The sequence below is a fragment of the Charadrius vociferus genome, unplaced genomic scaffold (genome assembly GCF_000708025.1).
Source record: "Charadrius vociferus isolate BGI_N301 unplaced genomic scaffold, ASM70802v2 scaffold776, whole genome shotgun sequence".
Lineage (NCBI taxonomy): Eukaryota > Metazoa > Chordata > Aves > Charadriiformes > Charadriidae > Charadrius > Charadrius vociferus.
In genome coordinates, this window is record NW_009648775.1 from 880,081 (window position 1) to 891,759 (window position 11,679).

The 11,679-nt window shown below is 39.0% G+C and overlaps 1 protein-coding gene across 1 annotated transcript in view; it reads right to left on the reverse strand.

The window, feature by feature from the left end:
* MED13L (mediator complex subunit 13-like) overlaps positions 1-11,679 on the reverse strand; it is a 186,464-nt gene that overhangs the window by 93,404 nt on the left and 81,381 nt on the right. Inside the window, exon 4 of the mRNA XM_009886736.1 lies at positions 8,656-8,739. Within this exon, the coding sequence (XP_009885038.1) occupies positions 8,656-8,739 (84 nt within the window). The remainder of the gene's footprint in view (positions 1-8,655; positions 8,740-11,679) is intronic.

Consider the following 11,679-nt stretch of genomic DNA (forward strand, 5'->3'; position numbering starts at 1 on the left):
TTTGGGGGATGGAAAGGAAAAAAAAAAAGTCTGAAAACATGATTTGTACCTGTTAAAATGAACCAGATTGCAAAAATGGCATGAATGTCTGAAGGTGTGCAAGTAGACAGATTAACCAAGAATGAAATGGCTCCATACTGGCTAAAATGGGGGGGGGGGGGGGGGGGGAAAAAAAAAAAAAAAAAAAAAAAACATACTGCAGTACGATTCCACTTTAGTCCGATCCTTCAGAAAACAAGGGTTAGCAAAACTTTTTTTTTAAGTGAACGTATGTCTCAGAACACAGACTTTCAAAATAAATAACCTAGATAACTGTTCTGAAACAAAGCTGTATTTCAAGATTAAGTTATTTTAAAGAGGTATCAAAGTGCCAGAAAAATGAATGAAAAAGGCATTACTGTTGACTGAAATAATTCAATGGAATTGCTTTCCACTGAAGTTTTCTTTCCTGTTTTAGGAGAGAGATTGAAGAATGTTTTGGCTTTAGGCACCATTTTTATTTGGGAATACGAGGAAGTGTATTTACTTCCGAATTGCACTGAAAACAAATCCTACAGGGCCACTGTTTTTGCAGAACTCAAAAGACCACATACTGCCTACAAGGACTTTAAATCACTTTAAGCACAAAATCCAGCTTGATTTTCAGAAATTCATGAAAGCCGCTATCTCCTGCTCATGGATGGTCCTGCAGTACAGTAAGCAGAGCTATAGCTGTAAATACAATTATAGTTGCAACAGATTTAAGTATTCAAAACTAAGGCCCTCTAAATATCTACAAAAGCCCTTAAGTCAATTCATTACTGATACCGTAAGTGACAACACTTGTGTTTGGCAGACAGTGCAACTGGGAGTCCTGACAAATCTAATTAACAGCACATCAGGGGCACTTAGTTTATCCTTTATGTACAGTGCCAATAGTGAGTGTGTAATGAGAAAAGGAGCTTAAACAGTAGTGGGACTTCACTAATTGGTCACCAAGTCCTGATTAAGCCAGGCTTCATATATAATTATTGAAGTACAAGTGTCTGACACAAGTGTATCCAAAAAACACTTAATGAAGATACTAAGTCACTTCTAAACTACATAAAAATAAGGCACAAAAAAGAAAAGACACAGACAACAGAAATACAAAACACTGATTTCCTTGAGCTGTTTGCCATTTGTATAGACACTGTCCAAAATATTTCAACTGTTTAAATAACTATCCTTTAAAAAAGTTACAAAAGTGTGAAAAATAATGTTGTGTCCCAACTACATTAAATAACGCAAATATTTGGAATACATGTAGGCATTCCAGTAACCTTGCATATATATAAATATTTGTATATACAATAAATGTTGCCAGCAAATAATAACAAGAGAAAGTTTTACAAAATCCAGACCCTAAAGATGGAAAGAGCAGCTTTATATATTTGTTCATTTACTTTCATCAAATCAGTAAAAAGCTCCTTAACTTCTAGCAGTAACTGATCTGCATTGTAAACTGGAATCCCCAAAAGTATTTACCACCATATCCCCCAACACGGTGAAAGAGGTGACCCGAACTGTGTAACTGGCTGCACAGGGAAACACCTATATCCCAACACACACATCCCGTTTATCCTGGCTTCCTCAAAATCCTACAAGGAAAGGGTAGCTATACACACATGCTAAAAACTATTTCAGTATTTCAGAAACATTCAGAGTATTTCAGAATGAAAAATGCAAACCAAAGTCTCAGGCACCTCAACAAAATCAAACTTGTGAAAGCCCCACGATACTCTGACTTCGCCAGGAGTATTTCTACTGGCTCAAGCAGAGCACAGCAGAACAGGCTACCTTCACAGGCAGTGGGCCAGACGGCATTTTTCTTTCTCAGGACAGAAAGGGATAAGAATTCTGCTAACAGAATGGTCAGTAGCATCTTCCTTCTGTGTTGGAAGCTCACTAGGAGCCAAACAACTGGAGCTTACGAACACCCTTTTACAAGGTTCTGCCACACCAGATTATGAACCTTTGCCAGTTGTGCTGCATAGCCTCCTGCCTCGTACCATCCCGCCCACGTTTTGGAATTCCTGTATGAAATTAGGGACCCACAATCTACATTGTGGCTGCAACAGACACACAGACCCTCCAAAACACACACTGCAAATACCACAATAAATTTCATTAGGAGCAGTCCTGTTTTGAGATAATGCTGCATCCATTCAGAGCGGGCACTGCAATAACATAACCTCTGTTCTCAAGGCAAGAATATACTTGCAAAGAAGGAATTTCAAACTCATGTCTAGCAACAAAACACAAAATATGACAGGATCGAACAACCAATGGCATGCCTATCAACATCCCTTATGTTTTACCTTAGCTGTCTGGCTCAGTTCCACACATTCAGCAAACAGCTGTGTGCAACCCCTACAGCATCATTTGAAAGAGCTGAAGTGGGGGTATGCAGCACACCAGAGGCACTGCTCCAGTGACACCTTACCGATGACCCCACGCAGGGAGTCTTTCTATTGTTCCCAGGATTTTATCTTGATTGGCAAGGGTCAAGGAATCTGAAGAATCTGCGCCTGGGGTTGCTTTGCCACTGTCTTTTTAATGCTCTTACCCCAGGAAAGGAAGATGAAAAGGCTGGGTCATTATCATGAAGAAAGTAGTCCTCAGCGGTAGCTGCTACAAGTACACCAATCTAGCTTCCTCTTTCATTTAATGAAGGACAGTCATAAAAAATCACGGCTGTAGCTACATACCATAATGTAGAGCTGTGCACAGGTACTGCAAACTGGGTCATATATTTAATATAGTCAATGAAAATTTTACAGTATGCTCTGTAAGAGTTCTTACCATCTTTTAGAAAATACTGTTTTATTTTTTTCTTTATTAAATGAAAAACAACAGATGACTGAATACAGAACAATCCGTAATTTATAGCTTATCTAGAAAGTTACTTTGCTAATAAAGCACACGAACAGACCTTCAGTCCAAAACACATTTTTTCTTGCAGTGTGCTAACATTTTCAATCAAGAATTTTATGGACAAGATTCGTGGAATATGACACAAGGAAAATAACCCAACACTCCCAGTAGGATATATCTGCAATAGATAATAGTAATTACAGTGGTAGTGCCTGAATAGCATTTCCCCAAACCATCTTAACAGTACCCTTAAGTAACCCTAAGTTGTTAATAATGTTTTACTGTCGTCTGTCTATAAAACATAAAAACACATTATATTTATTAGATTAATATACTCAAATATATTAAAGATATATTAAATTACTTTTAAACCTACTCATAAATATAAGCATACAGATATCAATGACACCAGCTTTTGCTGAAAAAGGCACGTGAAAACACTTACTTTATAATCTGTATTTTCTATCTATTCCTTCTGCTAAAATATGAACACAGACCATATTCCATTGGGTACACTACCCAATATTTCAGAGTAGGTAAGAATTAATGTATCTTTAGCACACACAAGATCACCAACTTAAAAAAAACAAACCAAAAACCCACCCACCCACTGACATAATACACTAGCTTAGTGTATGATTTTACTGAAACTGTAAGGAAGACTGAGAAGAAACTCACTAAAGATGAACATAGCATTTCAGAATTTAAACTTCAAAAATACGAAAATATTTGTCTGGGAGCTAAGCCTCTTAAACTGAAATAGAAAAGTTTATTTTTACAGGGGTAGGAAGAATTATTGAACAACACACAATACTTCTTATTACTCCGTATTTCTATCGTATTTATTTTGACAAGTCATGAATGAGCACACATTATTTAAAATTAAATCAGATTTTGTTTTCCTTCCTAGACTTTCCTCATTTATGATGGTGTTAGTTGGCAACACTGTACATATATATTACTATAGTATCACTATACACCATTTTCAAGAAGCACATATGATCACTACTGAATTTTTTAAAACGTAGTTAAAATACAAGTACACAAACTTGCAGAATTAAAACAACTCACACGGCTTATTTTTCTCAAATTCAAGAAAATAAACCCCGTCAGTTTTAACTTGAGACATTCTCACTGCTCTGCAGCAAACTGTACATGCCCAATCAATCAGGAACAGTTTCTCAGCTGAGGAATTCAAATCTTATTAAAAAAATTTAAATAGATCTCAAACTTGTTTTACCATGCTTTTACTGAATTATGTCATCATTTAATGAAACATCTTAATACCACTTGTCAAAAGACACGATCTGCATAGCGTTGCGTGCCAGGACCAAACGTCCCTACCAGAGCCAGCCAAGGTGCTCCAGCGCTCCACGGGCACCAGTCCCCCACCTTCCAGCCCCTCCCGGCACAGCACTGCAGCCCTTCTCTAGGCCTCGCTAACCCTCATGTTTTCAGATGAAGATGCTGACAGAAGCCCCTAGCACGGCAGAAAGCGAACGCAGCTTGCAACAATGCCGAACGTCAAGTTTGGTACCCCTGATCTAGATATTCCTTGGGTAAGTCCTCCGACTACTCCCAGAAAACCAAAGGCAATGACAATTTCCAGGATCTCAAAGAGGAAGCGGTGCTTAACGCCTCTGCAGTCTTCAGGTTTTGATGGCACTAATTAACGCCGGATTTCGATGCTTGCAAAGAAACGAACAGAGCTACTGAGCAAAACTGGATATGGATGTACTGACCGAACTCTGTTACAGCGGTAAAAGTTGACGGATTAGATTTAAGGGGGAAGAGCTGAGATGTGAATGCTTAGTGTACTGTATGTGAGATACAGCCCATGCACTCGTAACTCAGAAATGTCTGTATTTTATCAGCATCACATGAGGTTGTCATAATCAGCTGTCTTACTGGACAGAAACAAACAGAAATCTACTTGGAAACCACAACTGAAGAACTGTATGTCACTGCAGCCTAAGTGAAATTCAGCTCTTCTATCCACACTGTTTCAAGCACACAGAGGGTAACGAGGCTATCTAGATACCATTCCGATCTTTCAGACTTCTCACCTAGTACCAGAAAAAGAAATAAACTCTACTTCAAAATATTCCACTGATGGAACTTTTTTCCTTCTTAAGGCTCAAAAGAACCTAACAAGAACCTAACAGACTTCTTGGAAGGGAGATGACCCATCAGCTATTTAAGCTGCAAAAAGCAACATTTTTTTTTCCACATTCTTTATGTTTAAGCAAATTAAAAACCGCTTAACAACTTAAGTTGCTCATACAGTTCAAAACAAACTGGTCCGTGTCCCTGTCCCCGTCCCCCCCCCCAATTTCCTACTACATACCAAGAAAACAATCACTGAAATAATTAGCAAAGATTCTTGAATAAAATGGTCGTAATTTTTTTCTGTCAGTAAGTTTAGCATTTTATGGTGGTGCTTTCTGAAACCAAAAACCCTGTACAAAACTTGGAAAGTGATTCTGAATAGACTGCGAAGATGAATTTTCATCACACAGGGGAAGGCACTATCAATGCCTTGTATCAGACAAATTTGGTACACTCCAAACATACAGTTCTTCTTTAGGAAATTGTGTAGATAAATAAGCAAGTTTGCCATTTTCCAGCAGTAGCATGGAAACATATTTCAGACACGCACTGCTGTAGAATAGATAATAAAACATGAAGAATTATTTAGTAAGCGATACATAATATTAAAGATACTTGGGAAAGAAAACCCACAAGTTCTGCGCTGAATTTCCTGTCAAAAGCATCTGGTTCACACTGTAAGCAAAACAAAACCGTATACGGATCTGTCTGTAACTCCCTCTGCCGTTCCCTCACTCCTCCTGAAAATACCAGGAAAGCTCATCTTGCATGTTGTTTCTAACACTGCCTGGGAAGGTCGTCTGTTGTTCTTAGATCTCCTTTTCACATCTCAGGACTAACTAGGTCACGGCCACTGCCATGCTCCACTTCATCTCTGAACTTCATTCTAAAATCACAGACCTCCCCGCCCTTCTTTAATGCCATTCACAAAAATCACAGGCCCTGAATGAATGTACTCCTTGAAAGCCAGCCACGTGAGTTCCAACTCCTTCCCCATTTCTTTAGAGCCAGACCAAGACTTTTCGGTATATTCCTGATATGAAGTTAGTAACTCAGGATGTTGGAAATTTGAGATGACCAACTTTGCCACAGGTAAAAGTATAAAAGCAGACTTGGGAACCATTTGTGTTTCTTTGCCAGAATGACACCTGCTCAGTTTTGCTCCGTTCAAGGGGGGTATATATCTATATAGATCTATCTATCTATCCATCTCTTTCCACGCTCAAGGAGCATAGTGCATGCATTTGCAACAGGGATTACCTCTTCCCAGGCTTCAACCTAATCACTGCACACACCTGCAACTTATTTCTAGTATTTTATATATTAAAATGGGCATAGCTACTATTTTTTTAAAATACCACTTTTTTGGATATGAAGGAATTACCCACAGTGCTAACATACCAACACGCTGTCGGTTGGCCTCTTCTTCCTGAGACTGCTCCTTATTGCGTTATCTACAGCAAGCGGCTGCTTAGAGCAAGAGTTTCACAAAGAATGTATACGGAATTAACGTGAATCACTTAATTTGTGTAAAGATAGCTTTTTGTGCTATCCTGAGAAAGAAAGCTTAAAAGATTAAATAAAAAATGCCTGGACAAGTTAGTCCCCAAAGCCTCCTGCTATTTGCTGCTACTGTCCGCAGTTGACTCTACTGACAACTTTCACAGTCTCTACTACCATCTTTCAGTGTGATTAGTTAGCTCCGATGATACATTTATAGTAGAGAAGTTAACGACCTGAAACAACATAAAACCTACCTCAAATTAGGCCATATTTATTATTGCTAAATAAATGCGCTTAAAATGGTGTATATCAATAGGATCTATAGTGGCAAGCACGTTATAAAGAAACCAAAGAAACCAACAACAAACAGTATCTTCTTCAAATCGAGAGTTTACCCTTGAATCCTAAAATTCTCAATAAAAATGTCAGGTTTATATACAAGAATACTTCATATAAGTTCAATGTGAATTCTTTTTTCATAACATGTTCCAGACCAGATATATTTATGTGCATACTGTATATATATTTCCAAATGTAATTATCCCCTGCAGATTCCCTCCCTGTACACGTGATATGGTGTTACACACATGTAAATAAGACACAGGACCTACTAATCTGCCAGAATTCTAACGTAACACCACCTTCCATGCCAGTGCCGCTGCTGTTTTTGACAGACAACATCTACTGTGTCAGACGCTTCAGTTCTTAAATTGATACACACCAGGAACAGACATGAGACTCACAAATACATTTAATCTGAGCACTAAGGCTGCAGTAAAGCTGATAAAACAAATAGCTTTTGCTGAAAGGGGCTGTCTCCCTTTTCCAGAAGCTGGTAAAGACGCCACTTCTTATGTCACTCTAGGGAATTAATCTTCCAGAAAACGAAACTAGATCTTGGTGGGATCAGAAAAGCAGCAGAGAAAACACAAGGAAGGAAGGTGGTTGCGTGCAGCCAGGACAGAGGAAAGGTATGGAAAAACCTGGACCTTTCAGTGGCTTCTTGCCATTAAATCCTTTGAAATCAAAGATTATGCATACACAGTGTAGGTCTAGTTCGCTACAAAAAGTAAACAGCAATAAAAGAAATATCCCCATGCTAGGTTAATGCCTTCTGGTTTTAGAAAGGAGACAAACCCCTGTTTAATTACTGCAGTATATCTTAAAAACAACTGCTGTTTGGAAGTACCTGGTTAACACAAAGTCTGTTACAGAACCAAGCCAACTGTTTGGAGTATTACGCTGTAGCAGAGGTGAGACATGTCTGCTGTAAGAGTGCAGTGAGATAGACACGAAAGGGAGAAGGTATGTATGATCTACAGCACGATTTCCACCTGTACCTACAGCTGCCATCAGACACGCCGTTGTGACTGTAGCTACGCTGGATGAAGAAATTGCCACTCCACTTCATCTCCACTTGCTCATTACCTTCAAATCTTCCAGCATAACTGCATGTTTAGTCACTTCCTAACCCAGTTCTGTCAAAATGATTCCTGTTAGAAAATCTGTGTTTCAGCTTAACTCAGATTATTTTTGACAGAACTTGTTTAGCGGATGACTATAAATGCAAGTACCAGAAGATCTGAGAACATTGTAACCTTTGGAGCTAGGAGAGGAAATAGCAGTGAGCAAGTGGAGACAGCTAGCCCTTTTCCATGGTTATCTTACTGCAAAAAGAAGCACATTAATCAAACATACAGGTCTGATTCGTCAGCCTGCCTAATCAGTGAAAGCTGTGTATCAGGGCCGGCATCTTTAAAGAAAATAAGTAAATCTACATACTACTTATTTTACTGCTTAAAACGTCAGGTTGGGGTTAAGTGTCCAGAAATTAAAATAATTTATTGTAACTACCTGGAATTCTATTGTATAATGAGAGAAACAGGCAGATGCTCTTCAAAACGTATAAAAAAAAAAGAAAAAAGACATTTCTGTGGACTTAAAGGATAAATATCAACCTCATCTTATCTTGAATTACCATAACAAGACCTGAAAATTTATTTAATTGCTTTCTATGTATTACTGAAGTGAAAAAACAGTGTCTGTTTTTTTTAACTTGTTACATGGTAAAAAAAATGCAGCATGGAATTATCATCATGGAATATACAACATTGACGGGAACAGTACTTGATATATAAATCACCTTACCTTTTATTAACAGGCTTCTCATCCTTGTCATAGGGTCTTATGAACCACTTTCCAATTCTTACGAAGTTTTTATCCATCAAGCACCTAGAAAATAATTACAGCAACAATTACTAGTTACAGTTTAAGATACAATTAAAAGCAGTCATTGAAGACAGTAGATCTAAGGGATTAAGCAGCTGAATTTCCATCATATTGAAATCAACTTTGCAGCATTTGGGTTCCATGTAACTTTGCGACTTTCCATTTTCCCACACTGGTCCTAGAGAATGACTGTCCGATGTCACGGTGCTGTCACTGATGCTGATCTTCACATATGCATGTTCCCCTCTGACAGAATCTTTTCCGCTCCATGCTACCCTTTTTGCTGAATGATCCATCATCCAATTTTTCATACTCCTCTTCTTGAATGAAGACAATTCACAGCACTGATTATTTTCTATACCATGTTTCTCTCAGACTTCATGATAAAGAATATGCATTCTGTATTTTTGGCATGTAAATGGCACAGTGTAGTATATGAATAACAGGAAATTGTATTAACCAATATTAACAATGAACCCTTTTGCTGTCACATGATCCACAGCCTGATTTCAGGTGTTGAAACTTCCACAGTTACTGTTTCCTTTCTCAGAAAACCTCACTCCAACAGTCCCACATCACTAAATTTAGAGCCGTAAGTTACCCATTTTCTGTGGTCTCTTTAGCAGTGCACATTTTTTTTAGAGAAACTGTATATTCTGTGGCTTTAAAAAAAACCCCAACAGCTAGGATGCAAAGTGATCAATAACCAATTTAGGGTGACAAGCTAAGGAGTGCTTGATGCCTTTCTAAGTCCACCTGTAGAGATGAATCATACTAGCAATACGCCAACATGATTTAAGTATGTTTCAGCCATTAAACATGCAGCTGAACATACTGCCCAAGGGATCACATACAGAAATTTGTTATGAAGGAATAGGGGTTTTTTTTCAGTAAGGTAAATCTTCTGTCTCAAAAATTCTGAAAAATTGTCGTCTGTTGCTAGTGGCTTACCCACCATTACGAGCAATATACGAGCTTTCCCTATACATTTCATGTCTAATCAGTATCTCTTTATTTAGATGGAAGTACTATACTTCTCCATTCTTCAAAGCTTTCCAATAGTTTATTTCTATAGCAGTTGCTAGATATCAGCCAAAACAAAACAAAAGAATTAAAAAGAATAAATAAATCTCACATGAAACCTTCTGGGAAAGTACATTCTGCAAGGTTTAGAAAAACTGTGTGATCCATACTTCAAAAGCATACCTAGAAGACATAGATAGGCACTGGATGACAAATCAACATAGATACTAATATGTTCCTAATTCTTCTGTAGAAACTTGGCAGGGTTTCCCAAAGTTAAAGCTAGGCTGAAGAAAATTCTAACAGCAGTTTCTCAAAGCAGAAAGAATCCAGCCCAGCTGAATATACCAATATCTTAAACTGAATTTGGAAGCTAAACCAGCAGTGATCTAAAGACTTGCTCTTGTGCTGGTGGGAAAAAAACACAACACTATGCTTTAGCAACTGTTTCCCTAGGAAATATTTGCTATCAGAGAAAGTCTGTCAGTGTCAGCACACTTTATACAAACAAAAGGAAGTCTGAAGTTTACATCAGATCCCTAAGGAAAATAATGTGTACTACCAAAATATCTATTAAACTCCCCCCCACCACACACACACTTTAATGCCAATCATCACATCTCACGACGGCAGGTTTAACTGCCGCAAACTAATGCTACTTTCCTAGAAAAAAAGTCTTCATGGGTAGACTTGGCCTTAAAAATCAGCCAACCTTCACATGCTAAGCTAAATCACAGGTTATTTAAGGTATAACCCCATAAGAAATAGGAAACACAACTGCCGAAGCATGCATCTCAAAGGTTCGGCCGACTGAACAATTAATGACAGTACGGCATTATTTGTGCTGCATAAGCACTCAACGGTAACTAGTCTTTAACAGTAAGCTGTAATACTGAACTTGCGTAAAAAAACCCAAAAAAGCTGGTGATAAAATCTCAAATGAGTATACACTTAAAAGCAGTTATTTAATCATATAAAATAAGATCATAAAATACTCTGAACTCCTTGGCTCATTTTTCTAGTTAAGGCTGAGTGATATTTTCCTCCTAAGCAGTACAGCTGTTAGAGCATGTCACTGTCACTTGACCTCTCATATTTCTGATTTTTCTATGAAAATAATGCCCTGACAAGGGCATACTATTGATTATGTAGTAATACCATAATATTTTGAGTATTATTTCCTCAGACCATCTAACATTTTCTAATTGCCAAATAACCTAAACTTCTGACCACTAATTTGGGTACTGAGGAGGAAAGAAAAAGGAAATAAACAGTTGCCTAAATACCCTGTATCATAGAATTGTAGATTCATAGAATGGTTTGGCTTGGAAGGGACTTTAAAGACCACCTAGTCCCTGGGCAGGGCCACCTCCCACCAGCCCAGGTTGCTCCAAGCCCCGTCCAACCTGACCTTGAACACCTCCAGGGATGGGGCAGCCACAGCTTCTCGGGGCAACCTGCCCCAGGGGATCACCACCCTCACAGGGAAAAATTTCTTCCTCATATCTCCTCTCAATCTCCCCTCTTCCTGTTGAAAACCATTCCCCCTCGTCCCATGGCTCCCCTCCGTGATCCAGAGTCCCTCCCCAGCTCTCCTGGAGCCCCTTTAGGCACTGGAAGGGGCTCTGAGGTCTCCCCTTTTTGGCCTTCTCTTCTCCAGGCTGAACCCCCCCACCTCTCCCAGCCTGTCCCTCCCAGCAGAGGGGCTCCAGCCCTCCCAGCATCTCCGGGGCCTCCTCTGGCCCCGCTCCAACAGGTCCCTTTCTTGCCCTTCCCAAGATTAACTTAAAACAAACCCCCTTCCTCCCTTCTTCCTAGTCACAACTTCCCCTATTTTTAGAGCAGGTTTCACTCAGTCCCTCTCAACTCCTCAGTGAGGGGACGGGTGGAGGAGGAGGTGGGGAGGAGGTGGGGGTCCCC